Here is a 14,541-nt window from a genome sequence, read left to right on the forward strand (position 1 = left end):
GTTGCATACAAAGCTTACCGTAGGAGCCTGTACATTACGCGAGCAGTGACACCATATGCCCTGGCATTACCGCTGCAGGGTACGCCTACCAGAGATGGTCCGCAGATGGTTGCGAGGTTAGACAACTGGCTACATGCAGGGGTGCAGAAACCGGGGGACCTCTACCAGGACGGGGCGCTCACTCCATTTGAGGAGCTGGTGGAGGCATACGGAATGTCACCTGGTCAAGTCCTACTTTACTGTGTAATCTTGGCAACACTGAGTGTCCATTGGGGTGACATGAATGTCAGGAACAGCCCATGCATTGTACTATACAATATCCCCACGTTATAGGTTGGGGCAGCCATCACACCAGCTGGTTTGCTAAATCACTTCGGCTTCACACAGCTCCACCAATGACCTCAGTTAGACAGAAGTGGGAGGCAAATAAGGGGCAGCTATGTGCAGACAAGGAATGGCCAGAAATACTGCTTAGTCTCACGTACATTCCACGCAATGCACACTCTAAACTCTTACAACACTACATAATCCAGAGGGCTGTCTCACTCCTGATCGAATTAACAAATGTTATGGTTGGACAGATGGGGCATGCCCTAGATGCAAACAAGTGGGAGCTGGTTTATTACACATGCTGTGACACTGCACCTTTCTACACCCATTCGGGAGGCGAGTCTGCAAAATACTAGGGCCGACCACTGATTGCCACCTGGAGGAGTGTACACTGCACCTTCACCCCAGGGGCAAGAAACTGCAGGCAACCTCTTGCTTCCTTGACCTTGGCATGCTAACTGCTAAGCGTCTCATAACAAGGGGATGGAAAAGGCCAGACCTCCCGGCAATACCAGCATGGACGCAATCATTCTTGGTGTGGGCTAGGGCAGAGAGTAAGGCGCTCCATATAGAAGATACCCGGGGCCTCCGCAAAGTGCCTATTGGGATGCAATGGGAGATTATGGTACAGAAATGATATGGATCACTGGAGGACAGCAATGGGGATGCAATCTCCGCTTCCCCCAGAAGTGTCATGTTAGACTTGAACGCACAACTAGTCCCTCCTACTAGCAGTTGATAGACTAGTAGGGCCTTTTTTCCTCTACACATCTGTAATTGGCACTTTGAGCTCCTGTGCCTGTGGAATTACTGGGCAGAGGTAAGCATAGAGTGGTCTGAGTCTCGACGATACGAACGCATACATATGCAACAACCCTGCACATATCCATACAACACAGAGGAGATACGTGGGTTATTGAGAAAGAAGAGTCACCTGTAGACCCCCCGTATTCTACAACAAGTGAAGTGAAGCCTGCCAAACGCACTGAACAGGAAACACCTTAAGCCACACCTGTAATGCCCTGCAGCATTATGTATATGTAATGGGGCACAAGAGTTATAGTACGAACATACTAAAATGCCCAGCAGTTTTTGTATCTGTTGCACAATCTCTAACCATCAGCTCTAGCGAATACAGGCGGACAATACCCAGTACTACCTACTAGGTAAGCTCATTGTAGTAATGCACAATGTGTATAGAGGATGATCACGAATTGTAATGCAAAGCTGTGAACAACAATTGACCAGTAGAACTGCTTAAAACCATGTATATGAATGAACAAGTTATACATTTAATGTACAAGCAGATGTATATTAACAAACTTCAATAAACAGATGTTTAAAAAAAACAATGATGTTATACAAGATGTCATGAGTGATGTAATATGTGAGGATATCTTCACTGAATTAAAGCCACAGGTTTGAAAAGTGCAATGTTCATAGCCAAAGAACTAATCAGTGTGAAACAGGATTGTCCGCAGTAGATGCATTCTGAGGTCTGGTGCCTTGAGCCTCATCACAAGGAAGAATTGACCTTTTTACTGGCAGAAAGAATATCCTTGAAGGAGATACAGGTCTTTGTTGTGATGATCCTGTAATTGGCTTGATCGTCAGAGTATTTTGAAGAGGAACTTATGGGCCTCAGGAACGCCAGACAGCACTATCAAAACGCTGGGAACTCAGTCTGTGAGTTTTGCACTAATGAGTAGTTCTTTGGGGTGACATTGAATGTATTGATGTTGAGGGCTTTGAGGTTGAACGCCTTGATGTTGAATGCCTTAACATTGAGGTAAAATATGATCTTGAAGCTATTCTTGACAGATAGTGATACCATATATTTTGTTTTTAATTGTGTTTTAGATACACATGCTGGTCACAGATAACAAGCATGACTAAGTAAATATGTGAATGCAAAAAAAATTAAATATGCGTCACCTGAACTACATCTACCATAAACCTTTCCAGGAGAATAGACGCAGCATGTGGGTGCAAACTCACCCAGCACAATTCCACAGGTAGCAAACATTTTAGTCAGTCTACCCAGGCAAGGAAGTCTGTGCTGGAAAGGTCAAATAAGTGCAAAGCACCAAGACTCAATATAGCACTGTGAAATGGGGTGATAAGGATAATTTAACTGGAGAGTGTATGATTACTCCTCTTGGGGACCATTCAACATGCAACACTTACTGTAAGGCACATATTGCAAATAAATACAAACTTGACCTACCTCGCACAGTTTTCACTTGACTCTGAGAGATAGAATCGAAATCTATGTCCATGAGAGATTTTAGGAAATTGGGGTCGGACATCATTCCTTTGGCTGCTTTCCAGTTGATCTCTTTATAGCCTCTCATCACAAGAATGCACTCACAGACAATTTGCACTGCCCTTGGTGGTTTAGCAAAGGACCTAAGAATAAAAAAATAACAGAGAAGTATTCAATAGACAAGAGAAGTGAATCCAAAGAATGTTTCTATAGGACACATTACATAGAAGCAAGAAAATACTTACAACTTTTTGTGGCACACATTCAGTTTTATAGATGGTGCCATTTTTAGCAGTAGGAAGAACTGAGGAAAGGGGAGAAATGTGTTCGGCACAAACTACGATCTTTTCGAAAGTAAATTGCTGAGAAGTCTGAGTTGGGTGTTGCAGCAAGAATTACATCATTTGGTATGAAAGAGTCAACTTGATTGGGGAGAAAGACTTAAAGTGTAACTACTCCTTGCCAAACAGATTATGCTTACATGCCAAGAAGAGATCAATTGAAGAAGTGGGATAGAAAGTAAGGTGACGATCTTCTACGAAACATGACTGCTAATGTATTTCTTTTTTTCCACTATATATTCTTGTTATAGACGGTGCTTATCATTCTAAATGTGTTACAATAATGATAGCAAGAAATAAGGTCTGCGTGCGTAAATACCCATACAAAGACACATATGTGTTAGAAGTGTGGGAACAGAATTGGAAACACAGAACTGTTCACTTTGTTTGAATTGCTCTGATTCACATTGGGCCCCTGGTAGCTTTTTTGGAGTGTGTGGTGGATAGGGTGGGGGTCATGGTTTGGCTAAAATGGCAAATATGGGGAGATGCATTAGGGTCTGAGATTGTATACGGTCATGGTGTTTTGAGCTGCACATGGAGTGTGGAAATAAGCATGGTTGTGCATACAAGTACAATATCTTCTCAGGAATTGTCTAGTCTTCAAATATATGAATTGAAAGAGCCATGTTTTTAACATTCTCTGAAATTCAAATTGGTTTTCGATTAGTCTAATTGTTATAAGAAAAAGGCCAGAACTTAGTAGTATAAATGTGAAAGAGGTTTGACCTGTGAATGCTTGTTATTGAACATGCAAATCAAGAGTGGAACCAACCTAAAGCATAGTGATCTAGGTTAGGGATAGATGTGGATATTATGTTAGTAGAAGAGTGGGCTAGTAATGTGGATGACTTGATGTATGATACAAAATGCGTTAGAGGTGGTACATATAACCAAAGAGAGCCAGTATGAAGGTGGGAAGGCTGGCGAGTTGAGATTTCAGATATTAGATTAAGGAGTTGTCTGACAGCTGCATTATGGATTATGTATGGCATACAAAACATGCCTTCAACATGTGACTTGGTTGACGTGTAAAAGCAATAAGGCAATTGTGGCTTGTATTCTTTGAGAGAAACTTAGGTATGGAAGCATAAGAAAAGGGAAAGCATGATGTAGAAAGATTCTTGGGTAACTCGATTTATGATTGTGGAGAGGGATTGGAGTTAATATTCACCCTGGCTTCTTCACTTTTGTTGAAGCATTGTTTGGTGGACAAAGTTCATTTGGCCAGATCGTGGAAGGGTGGTAGTAGGTCTATTCACAGCATGCAAGTATCTCAGTTTTTAATGTACTTCACTTGAGCTGTTTAATTATGATCCTGCTGTCAACTGCTTGGAGGTGTTAGCCGAAGCTACAGGAGGCAAAATCTGATGTATCCGAAAGATTTGCATGCCATCAGCATAGTTGTACATTTTAAAATGTAGAGAGGAGATGTAGATTACCTTCCTCAAGCTCTAAAGAACAAGTTACGTACCTTTGGTAATGCTGTACATGGTAGAGACTCGATCTAGCCGCAGATTCCTTACCTTAGAAAATTCCACAGGCGTCAGACTGGATCCGGATGTTTTTTAGCAGTACTCCTGCATGCTCTGTTGGCATCATCTATGCCGGAAATGGCATTCTATGTACCTATATAGGAGCCACCCTGGCTTGCTGACAGCAGTTACTTTTGCAATTTTCCAAGCCAGATTTGCGGAGTCCCAATGAGAATTAAGCCTGGTGTGAAATACTAAGGCTCTGCCGAAGAGCAAAGCCTTGAGTGTCGGCGCTCCCGCGCCTCAATAGTCTTCAACAGCAAAGTTGAGAACTTCTTCGACTTCTTGTGCTTGTGGGACAACCCTAACAACCTCAAATGTATCGACAACCACCGGATCTGGCCCCGCTAATGATCCCAGGACTTTCCACGTGACCGAGATCTTAAGCATTGCAGGGTCGTCTGAGGTCAGGAGGCGAGGGGCTTGAGGGATTGCTCCCTCAGCGCCTTTAGGGGCATGGAAAAGTTAAACACTACTAGATACCATTTTGGAGTTATCCGTCCAATAGCAATCTGACTTTGAAACAAAGGAATGCCAAATGTGACTGCCTAGCCAGGTGCTTGTCAGTGATAGTAATAGCTCCAAAAAATGAAGTGTTTTGTGAACAATACTTAAGCTCGAATGGTAAGGGAATGACGGCCAGTTACATGTCTTGTAGGCAAAATAGCCTTGTTTGTTTTAAAGCAATAGCTCCACAATGGAATGAAAGTAGGAGTGATCCTAACTGGAGCAGTCACAGATGCGGTGCAGAGCAGTGCTGAAGAATACATGTGTTATGTTATGCTATGTAAAAGGTACTTATTAAGCGCGTGTTCACCAAGCGGTTTCATGGCGCTGAGGACAAAGGGGAGGCGGCATCGACAGGGCAGGGCATTGGCTTATGCGTAAGCTTCCGAAAACAACAATAAAGGTACATGCATGTAAAAATCAAAATACAGAGAAGTGGATGGGGTCTAAAAATTTCATCTCTGTAGTGTAAATTTCTAGTTTGCAGAAACTCCCTTGGAATATTGTTGAAGGAAATCATCACTTGGAAAATGGTAGCAACTATGGCAAGAGTCACTAGCATATAGCGCAAAGGGAAAACTGGGATGGGAAGAGTGCTCAACTGATATTACACTGGAGCTGTAAAAGGAGGAAGACGATGTTTGAGGAAACCCTCCCCAGAAATGTCAATAAAAAAAGAAGGTAACCATATTCACACATTTCAGTTCAAAAATATATTATTCTGCAAACCATTAATATATGAGAATTTTTTGGGGTGGAAAATATCAACAGTAACTGAGCCATCATCCATACTCACCCGCGAGTAAGTGATTATCATCAAAATCTAATGGCCATAGTGGGAAGGGTCTTGAAGGATTGTTTTTGTACGTCATTGTAAAGTTACATCAACCACTGAGTCACATGGATGAATCCATTTTGAGTTTGTAGCCAGATCCCCACCCCGTTCCCTCAACTCTACCTCCATGTATTGTGAATGCAATCATTTATAATCAAGAAATTCACAATCAAAAGACAGAGATCGACATAGAGCTGGAGTGTATTCTTTTATCCCCTGGTTCCAAGTGAGCTGGACTACTTTCTAAATCAAGCCTCCATCTCAAAGCAGCCACTCTCAAATCCTCATTAATAACAGCAACAGTGCAAACAGTAAAATCAATCCACTAAGGGCCATATGTATCAAGCAAAATTACAATTGCAATTGCCGAAATTCACAGAATTTCGGCATTTGCGATCGCAATTTTGCTTTGTCGTATGTATGAGGCACATCTGCGTGCAAAATAAGGAACTGTAAAATTTGCGATTCCTTATTTTGCAATTGCGTTTAAGGAATCGCAAATTTTGCGATTCCTTAAATGCAATGTAAAAAGCACCAAAAAAGTGCAATTTGGCCTTAAGAAATCACAAATTACCACCAACTTCAAGTTGGTGGTAATTTGCGATTTCCGTGAAAAATGCACTTTTTTGCATTTTTCAAAGTGCAATGTGAAGCACATACAAGCCTTTAGGGCTTGCATGTGTGCCACATGTGCACCCATGCTTATTTCAGGGGTGCAACATGGTGTCCTTTTGACACCCTTGCACCCTTGAAATTGCATTCTCAATTTGCGATTCGCTAATTGCTAATCGCAAATTGAGAACGTCTTCCCATTCATTCCTATGGGCCTCGAGGCCCATAGGAATGAATGGGGAGGTATTCCTTAAATGCAAATTCCAATTTGAGATTCGCAATTAAGGAATATGTAGGATTCGCAAAATTTATTGCAAATCCTACATACATAGCATTTTGCGATTCTCAAATAGCAATTCGCAAAAAATCGCTATTTGAGAATCGCTAAATTACTTTTTGATACATATGGCCCCAAGTGTCCTTCTAAAATCTTTACCAATAAGCCCTAAGTTTAAGAATAGCTCTGCTACTGTCCATCTTAAAACATGTTATCCCATAAAGCGCAAACTGATGGTCTAATGGACCATCAATGGACCATGGAACAAAGCTTAAAGTTTAATGGTTTAACTTAGCCCATCTGTCTGCTTACTCCTGTCTGTGTTTTGTACATACGTTGCTTTTTGTAAACCTCTAGTCTAGGACTGTACCTGGACAGCAGTATCTGGGTTAATGTAGATGGTTGCTTTAGCAATATATGAGTCTTTAGATGTTGGAAGCATTCCTGGATTTCCACAAATGACCCCGTGTGGTGCCCGTTTGAATGGAGGACAATGCCAGCTCGACTCTACACCTGTGCAGTGTGTATTAGCTCAGCAGTGGCACCGGCTGGTTTCAAAGCAGAGCGGGCTGAGTACCACAGAAGAATGTGTATAGCTTAAGCGTAAATGTGCTCAGCCAGGTATAGGACCACTCATATGAATCTACAGTACAATACGGGTGTACATTTTACAAGGGAGGACATGTTCTGATAATCAACTGGCACGGGGGAAGCAGATGATGCCAGTAAATATTAAAAAAAGGGCTTCAATGAAAATGGGCCAAGTTATTTATGTTTTGCCTATACTAATTCTGCACCCCAATGACCTGAACATCACCTCAACTAACCAAGATAATATTACTCGTCGATTTATTGACCAGTTCATTGTCGTGAACAACTGTAATGATGCTGAGATTGTGGCATGCATTTCAATAAAACATCATTGCAGAAATAAGAGAGCAGACACAATTTCATGGAAATGATCAAAAAGGGAAAAAACGTATTTCAAGAAAATAAAACCATGCGAGAAATCACAGCAGTCCAAACCTCAATGAAAAACTCTAACAATTCACATTTCAATACTTACATGTGCCTTGGGATCATTGTAAAAAAAAATAATAATAAAGCTTGTGACTTAAAGCATTAAATACAAAAGCAGGACATGGTTTAAATAAAAGGAGGTGGAAGGAACAAAGCGGCATAAAAGAACGTACTTTTAAAAGAAGAATGCTTAACTATTTGCTTAAAAAACTGCGAGTTTATTGATATGAATTTGAATTAATACATTTTAGCTGATGTATTCCGTTTTACTTCTAGATGAAGGAATAAAAAGGACTCAAAGTTGTCAGCGCAACCTTAAAAGTTTCCAACTGCATTGTGGAGAGTCATTGCTCTGATGCCACCTCATACCTCATCATATCCTAAACACTGTGGGGCATATTATCAAGGGGGTTTATCTCCGCTTTTTTGGCTTTAAAAGCCAGGAAAGCGGAGATAAAATTATCTCCCTATTACCTAGCTGTCGCTAACACCAGTTAGCGACAGCTAGTAGGAGATAGCGACCATCTGGGCCCCGCTTTGCATGTCAGTGATATTTATCACTAATGAGATGCAAAGTGGGCGTGCCAAGATGTTAGCGACTGGAAACAGTCGCTAACATCGCTATCTCCTATTACCAACATTTGGAGATATTCGCGCTAAGCGCGAATATCTCCAAAAGCTAACACCTGCCCTGAGCAGTTCTTAGCCATGTTATCCAATGGGAGGTGGATAACATGGCTAAGAGCATTAGCTCGGTAATGCATGAATATCGCTGACTTTTCAGCGATATTCATGCATTGCGGCGATTTTTATCGCATTTGCGATAAACCTTGGTAATACCAACGTTTATTTTTGGTAAAAATCGCCTCAGCTCAGGGGTAAATTTTTGTCTCTAACCAAGCAATAGCGATAATTATCGCTATTGCTTGGTAATATGCCCCTGTGTTTTGTCCACACATTGTATTTGTATAGCGCTTGCTACCCCTGATGAGCACTGAAGCGCTTTTAGCCGTGCAGCACGCTGCTCCGAAACAGAAAGTGAGTAGATATTTCAGTTGTTATTGTTGGTATTGGGATTAGTACTGTGCTCTTAAGGAAAGCGTTCCTGCATTGAGTCCAATTTCTATGAGGTGGATTAAATTAATAAAAATGAGGTGCGTTTTTGTGGTGTGATCTTTGGATGAGGAGGGGTATGTGAAATGGAAATGCAAATGGTTGGCGCTATTGATAGATGAGTCACAAGAGAGTAGGTATTCTTACGTTCCAGGATATAACTTTTGAAGAAGAGGTAGTGATCTTTGATATGAGGTGAGGCAGATTTTACAACGCAAGTTGTTACAACGACTTGCGTTGAAGGGCGCGGATTTAGGAATTGTATCATTTTATATTCCAACACCAGTCCCCGTAAAAGTAGGGAAGGTGTTGGACTATAAAATTACACATTCCTTATCCCACAGCACCATCCAGCGCAAGTCGTAGTAACGACTTGCGTTGTAATAGCTGCGGGGAAAAGGTTGTGCGGTGTAAACGCCGCGTTGTAAACAACGTTTCCCGAGGGGAATTTGCAGAAATACATAAATAGGGATTATGGCAAAAATGCATGTGACTTAAAGTAAGCTGTGTTCAGAGAGAGGCCTGCAGAGGATGGAGAGTAAAAAAAAGAGATCTTTTGAAAGACAAAGAGAGGCAACAATCATTATAAGTCAATTTTCATGGAAATACAGAGGAGGCTTTTTAGAGGTTGCATGTAATTTGAGAATGCAATATTGTAGAAAGAAATGTGTACGTGACAGTGTTATATTAGGTACTTTTGATCCTTCAGTCCGTTTGGACATTCTATCCCCTGAATACCTATTACTACACCACCTTTTTAAATTGACTAGCTCAAAGGCTGGAAGCATAAAGTAATACCATGACTTTTATATAGGGAAATATTGAGAGGTTTTCCAAAAATAGTTCCTGGTGGAAGTGATCCCGCTATTGTCCTCATTACGAGATATCTGCAATTTAGTGGGGGGAGACCGGAAGCCCGGAATCTACGTTTCTAGCTGGTATTTCCTAACCAAATTCCAGCAATTAAAAGTTTTCTCCCCAGAATAGTGAATAATTGTAAAACCAGAAATACTGGATCCTTTTACATGCATTTTCACCGTTCCAGGTAGAAAACCCCTTATATTTTCCTCCTATTGGGAGCAGGCAGAGAGCTGGGTGACAGGTGAGATTTTTATTTATTTTATTTATTTAATGCGATTTTATATAACGCGAACGTTACCCTAAGGTGTCAGAGCGCTTTACATAAGAACCAGTTGCAAAACATAAGGATTTAGGATTACATGTGTTACATAAAAGATACAAACAGAAAACATTGCAAATGTACAAGATGTAAAGTCACACAAAAAAGAGACAGGTGATTATAGTTATCTCTACATACATAGGGAAGGGATAAGAATGGATATACTCCAAGAGTCACATAGGAATGGTAGAGAGTACAAAGGTCTACTGCATATACTAGTGATTATAGTTATCTCTATATACATAGGGAAGGGATAAGAATGGATATACTCTAAGAGTCACATAGGAATGGTAGAGAGTACAAAGGTCTACTGCATATACTAGTGATTAGAGTTATCTCTATATACATAGGGAAGGGATACAAATGGATATACTCTAAGAGTCACATAGGAATGGTAGAGAGTACAAAGGTCTACTGCATATACTAGTGATTAGAGTTATCTCTATATACATAGGGAAGGGATACAAATGGATATACTTTAAGAGTCACATAGGAATGGTAGAGAGTACAAAGGTCTACTGCATATACTAGTGATTAGAGCTATCTCTATATACATAGGGAAGGGATAAGAATGGATATACTCTAAGAGTCACATAGGAATGGTAGAGAGTACAAAGGTCTACTGCATATACTAGTGATTAGAGTTATCTCTATATACATAAGGAAGGGATACGAATGGATATACTCTAAGAGTCACATAGGAATGGTAGAGAGTACAATGGTTTACTGCATATACTAGTGATTAGAGTTATCTCTATATACAAAGGGAAGGGATACGAATGGATATACTCTAAGAGTCACATAGGAATGGTAGAGAGTACAAAGGTCTACTGCATATACTAGTGATTATAGTTATCTCTATATACATAGGGAAGGGATAAGAATGGATATACTCTAAGGGCCCGATTCACAGAACTAACTTAAGACAAAATCCTAAACTTACTACTTTTGGTATTCACAGAAGTTAGGATTTTGTCTTAAGTGTGTCTTAAGACAGACTTAAGACAGACTTAAGACAGAATCCTAACTTAAGTCTGTCTTAAGTCTGTTTTAAGTCTGTCTTAAGACAAAATCCTAACTTCTGGGAATACCAAAAGTAGTAAGTTTAGGATCTTGTCTTAAGTTAGTTCTGTGAATTGGGCCCTAAGAGTCACATAGGAATGGTAGATAGTACAAAGGTCTACTGCATATACTAGTGATTAGAGTTATCTCTATATACATAAGGAAGGGATATGAATGGATGTACTCTAAGAGTCACATAGGAATGGTAGAGAGTTCAAAGGTCTACTGCATATACTAGTGATTAGAGTTATCTCTATATACAGAAAAGCAGAGTTCCATTAAGTGGGGTCGGAGGGGAGATACAGTTACAGCACCAAGGGAGGGACAGAGAAGGGCAGGAAAGTGAGACAAACGAGAGAGGGAAGCATATAGTAATGAGTAAGACAGTGAGGAGTGTGTCAGAGGCAACAGGAGAGACAATAGAAAGGTCGCTAGGACAGAGGGGGAGGTCAGAGATCGCTAAAATGGCGGAGGAGAAAGGTAGAAGAAGAAGCGAGTCAGAAAAAGAAAATGGCGGGGAGCATAAAGGTTCAAGTCCGAAAGTCCAGAAAGAGGCTGCCATAGCCAGCAAGTCCGGGGGGAGAAAGGCAGTCCACAGCTAAGTCACAGTCACTGTCTGCTCCTCACATGTTGCGGCAGAACTCGGGTCAGGGCTGGGCTGTACTGCTATCCCTGTTCCTGTAGCAGCTACGAGAGGTCTTGTGTCTCCAGGCACAGAATTCTCAGGTCTAGAATTTGCGGGTCTGATAATTCCAGAGCCAGAGACACTTGTAGGAATGTTTGTATGTGGCATTTGTATACCATGAGCCCAGCCAAAGAGGTGTGTCTTTTAAGAGGTGCAGTACAAATGGATGGATTAAACCCAGATCAGTTGACTGGGTGTGAGTGTTTGATTGATTCAGATGCTCCGTCCATCACCACCCCCTTTTGTACTGCTTTGTTCGCCATAAGTTGGCAGGGTATGCTCAGACATGAGTCCCTTGCTTACTTTGCCACTGGATTCAAGCAAGCCTGGCTGAAGACGGCTGTAATGCCATAAACCGGTCCTAGGAAGCTTGAATCTGGTCCGGGGAAGGCATGGCTTTGCAGTTCGGGCTGGACTGTTCCCATGAGGCACAGGGTCAGACTGATTTGCATATGGCCATGTCTGAACTGGGGTGGCGGAGTGGGCTAAAGAACGGTGATGGATTAAACCCAGATCTGTTGGCTGGGTGTGAGTGTTTGATTGGTTCAGATGCTCCGTCCATCACCATCCCCTTTTGTACCATTTTAAGAGGTGCATCACAATTAAAGGTCCAAAAGTATTGCTCCAGGTGGAAATCCACCACTCGTAATGAGGGTTAAACGTTACATTTAGATATGCTTTAAAGATGTACAAGAAAAGGTTCAACATTTAACACAGAAGGGAACACTATGGATTTCGAATAAGGTATGTATTGTGTAAGTCCCCTGGAGGAGCAACAGGAAGTTTCAAAGCATTTGTTGTACTCATGGGCCGCTTTTATATTACAAAATGGTCATCCACTTCCGCAGTCCTTTTTTATAATGCAGATCAAGCAGGTGTTTATTGTGTGCCCATGCGCTCTCAGTGGGGTGCCCCCTCGGTTACATGGGTACTTGGCCAATGTAAATGAGGGAGAACCTTTGAATCTGCATTATATAACAAATAAGGATGCAGAGTATCAAGTCATTGGAAGGCATACTGACTGTGCGCCATGAACTCCCTCGAGTACTCCATGAGAGAGAGCACAGTGGTCTTACAGACTCCCCCTGTCACCACCCCCACAGAAAGATGAAATCACACCCTGCACCCCTGCTGCAGAGGACACCTGTCCTTCAGAGGCTGCAGTGGTGAAGGATGCTTCCTCTCTGGGAAGCAGCAGTCACCTGGAAGAGGTGACAATTTGCCTGCAATACCATGCCTGAAGCACAAGTTACTACTTGTGTAACGATATATCTGTAAGAGACATTAGTTAGTGATAGATTCCTTACCTTAGAATATCCCCAGGCGTCAGACTGGATCCGGAAATTTTTGCGTAGCAATACCCCTGCGCGCCGGTAGGCGTCGTCTGCGGCTCCGCGTCCGTCGTCGGCGTCGTGAGCGCCGGGATGACGTCGTCGGAGTACTTAGACGGCGCCCATGCGCGCTGACGTCAGTTCTGATAACACAGCTTTTCCGCGCCAGATACGCAGAGCCATGATAGAACTAACACTGGTGCCATGAAACTAGGGCCCTGAAAGGGGATGACCTTAACCCTAGATATCGGTTCGCAGAACGGGGAGGATGGGTGGGTCGGTAAGGAATCTATCACTAACTAATGTCTCTTACAGATATATCGTTACACAAGTAGTAACTTGTGCATCTGAAAGAGACACGTTAGTGATAGATTCCTTACCTTAGAATAGATACCCCAGCAATACCAACCCCGGTGGTGGGTCTGCGAACCAATATCACACCAGAAAGTCCTGGAGGACGGAACGGCCAAAGAAGCCATCCCTCCGGACTTGACTGTCCAGGCAGTAGTGTCTTGCGAACGTGTGCAGCGAGGCCCACGTAGCTGCCTGGCAAATGTCCTGCAGGGGGACACCGCGGCCCAGGGCAGTTGTCGTTGCCGTGGCCCGAGTGGAGTGAGCCCGCAATCCAGCTGGGGGCTCCTTCCTCGCCATGGAGTAACATGCTTGGATACACAAGATGATCCACCTAGAGATGGTCCTCTTGTGCACAGCCTTTCCCTTCTTCGCGCCCACGTAACCAACGAAGAGTTGGTCATCCACCCGGAATTGGCGTGTGCGATCTAGGTAGTAGGAGAGCGCACGTTTTGGATCCAGACGGTGGAGCCTCTCCTCCTCTTTCGAGGGATGCGGAGGTGGAAAGAAGGTGGGCAAAGTGATGGACTGCCCGATGTGGAAGGCCGTGACAACCTTGGGCAAAAAGGAAGGTCGTGTACGTAACACCACCTTATCAGGATGAACAGACAGGAAATGTGGAGAAGAAGAAAGAGCCTGGAGCTCACTCACCCTCCTGGCAGAGGTGATGGCAACCAGGAAGGCCGTCTTTAGAGTAAGGAGACGAAGAGGGCAGTTATGAAGCGGCTCAAAGGGGGCACACATCAGATAGGTGAGAACCAGATTCAAGTCCCACTGGGGCATCACGAAGGGAACAGGAGGGAACATGTGCGTGATGCCCTTCAGAAATCTACTCACAATAGGGGACTTGAATAAAGAAGGCTGATCTGGTAGCCTCAAGAAGGCTGATAGAGCAGAAAGGTACCCTTTAAGAGTGCCCAGAGCAGAGCCCTGCTGGGCAAGGGAAAGAAGAAAGAGCAGCACTTCCGAAAGGGGTGCAGAGAGAGGATCCACAGCCTTTGCTGTGCACCATGCCACAAATCTGTTCCACCGGCAGGCGTATACCGACTTTGTGGAGGGACGCCTGGCTACCAGAATGATATCACAGACTTCGGGA

The 14,541-nt window shown here is 42.8% G+C and overlaps 1 protein-coding gene across 1 annotated transcript in view; it reads right to left on the reverse strand.

Annotated features, from left to right (window-relative positions):
* The window catches only part of DNAH10 (dynein axonemal heavy chain 10), a 1,963,751-nt gene that overhangs the window by 487,414 nt on the left and 1,461,796 nt on the right, over positions 1-14,541 (reverse strand). The window contains exon 58 of the mRNA XM_086942901.1: positions 2,558-2,739. Within this exon, the coding sequence (XP_086799027.1) occupies positions 2,558-2,739 (182 nt within the window). The remainder of the gene's footprint in view (positions 1-2,557; positions 2,740-14,541) is intronic.

This window comes from Lissotriton vulgaris, chromosome 11, assembly GCF_964263255.1.
Source record: "Lissotriton vulgaris chromosome 11, aLisVul1.2, whole genome shotgun sequence".
NCBI classification, from domain to species: Eukaryota; Metazoa; Chordata; class Amphibia; order Caudata; family Salamandridae; genus Lissotriton; species Lissotriton vulgaris.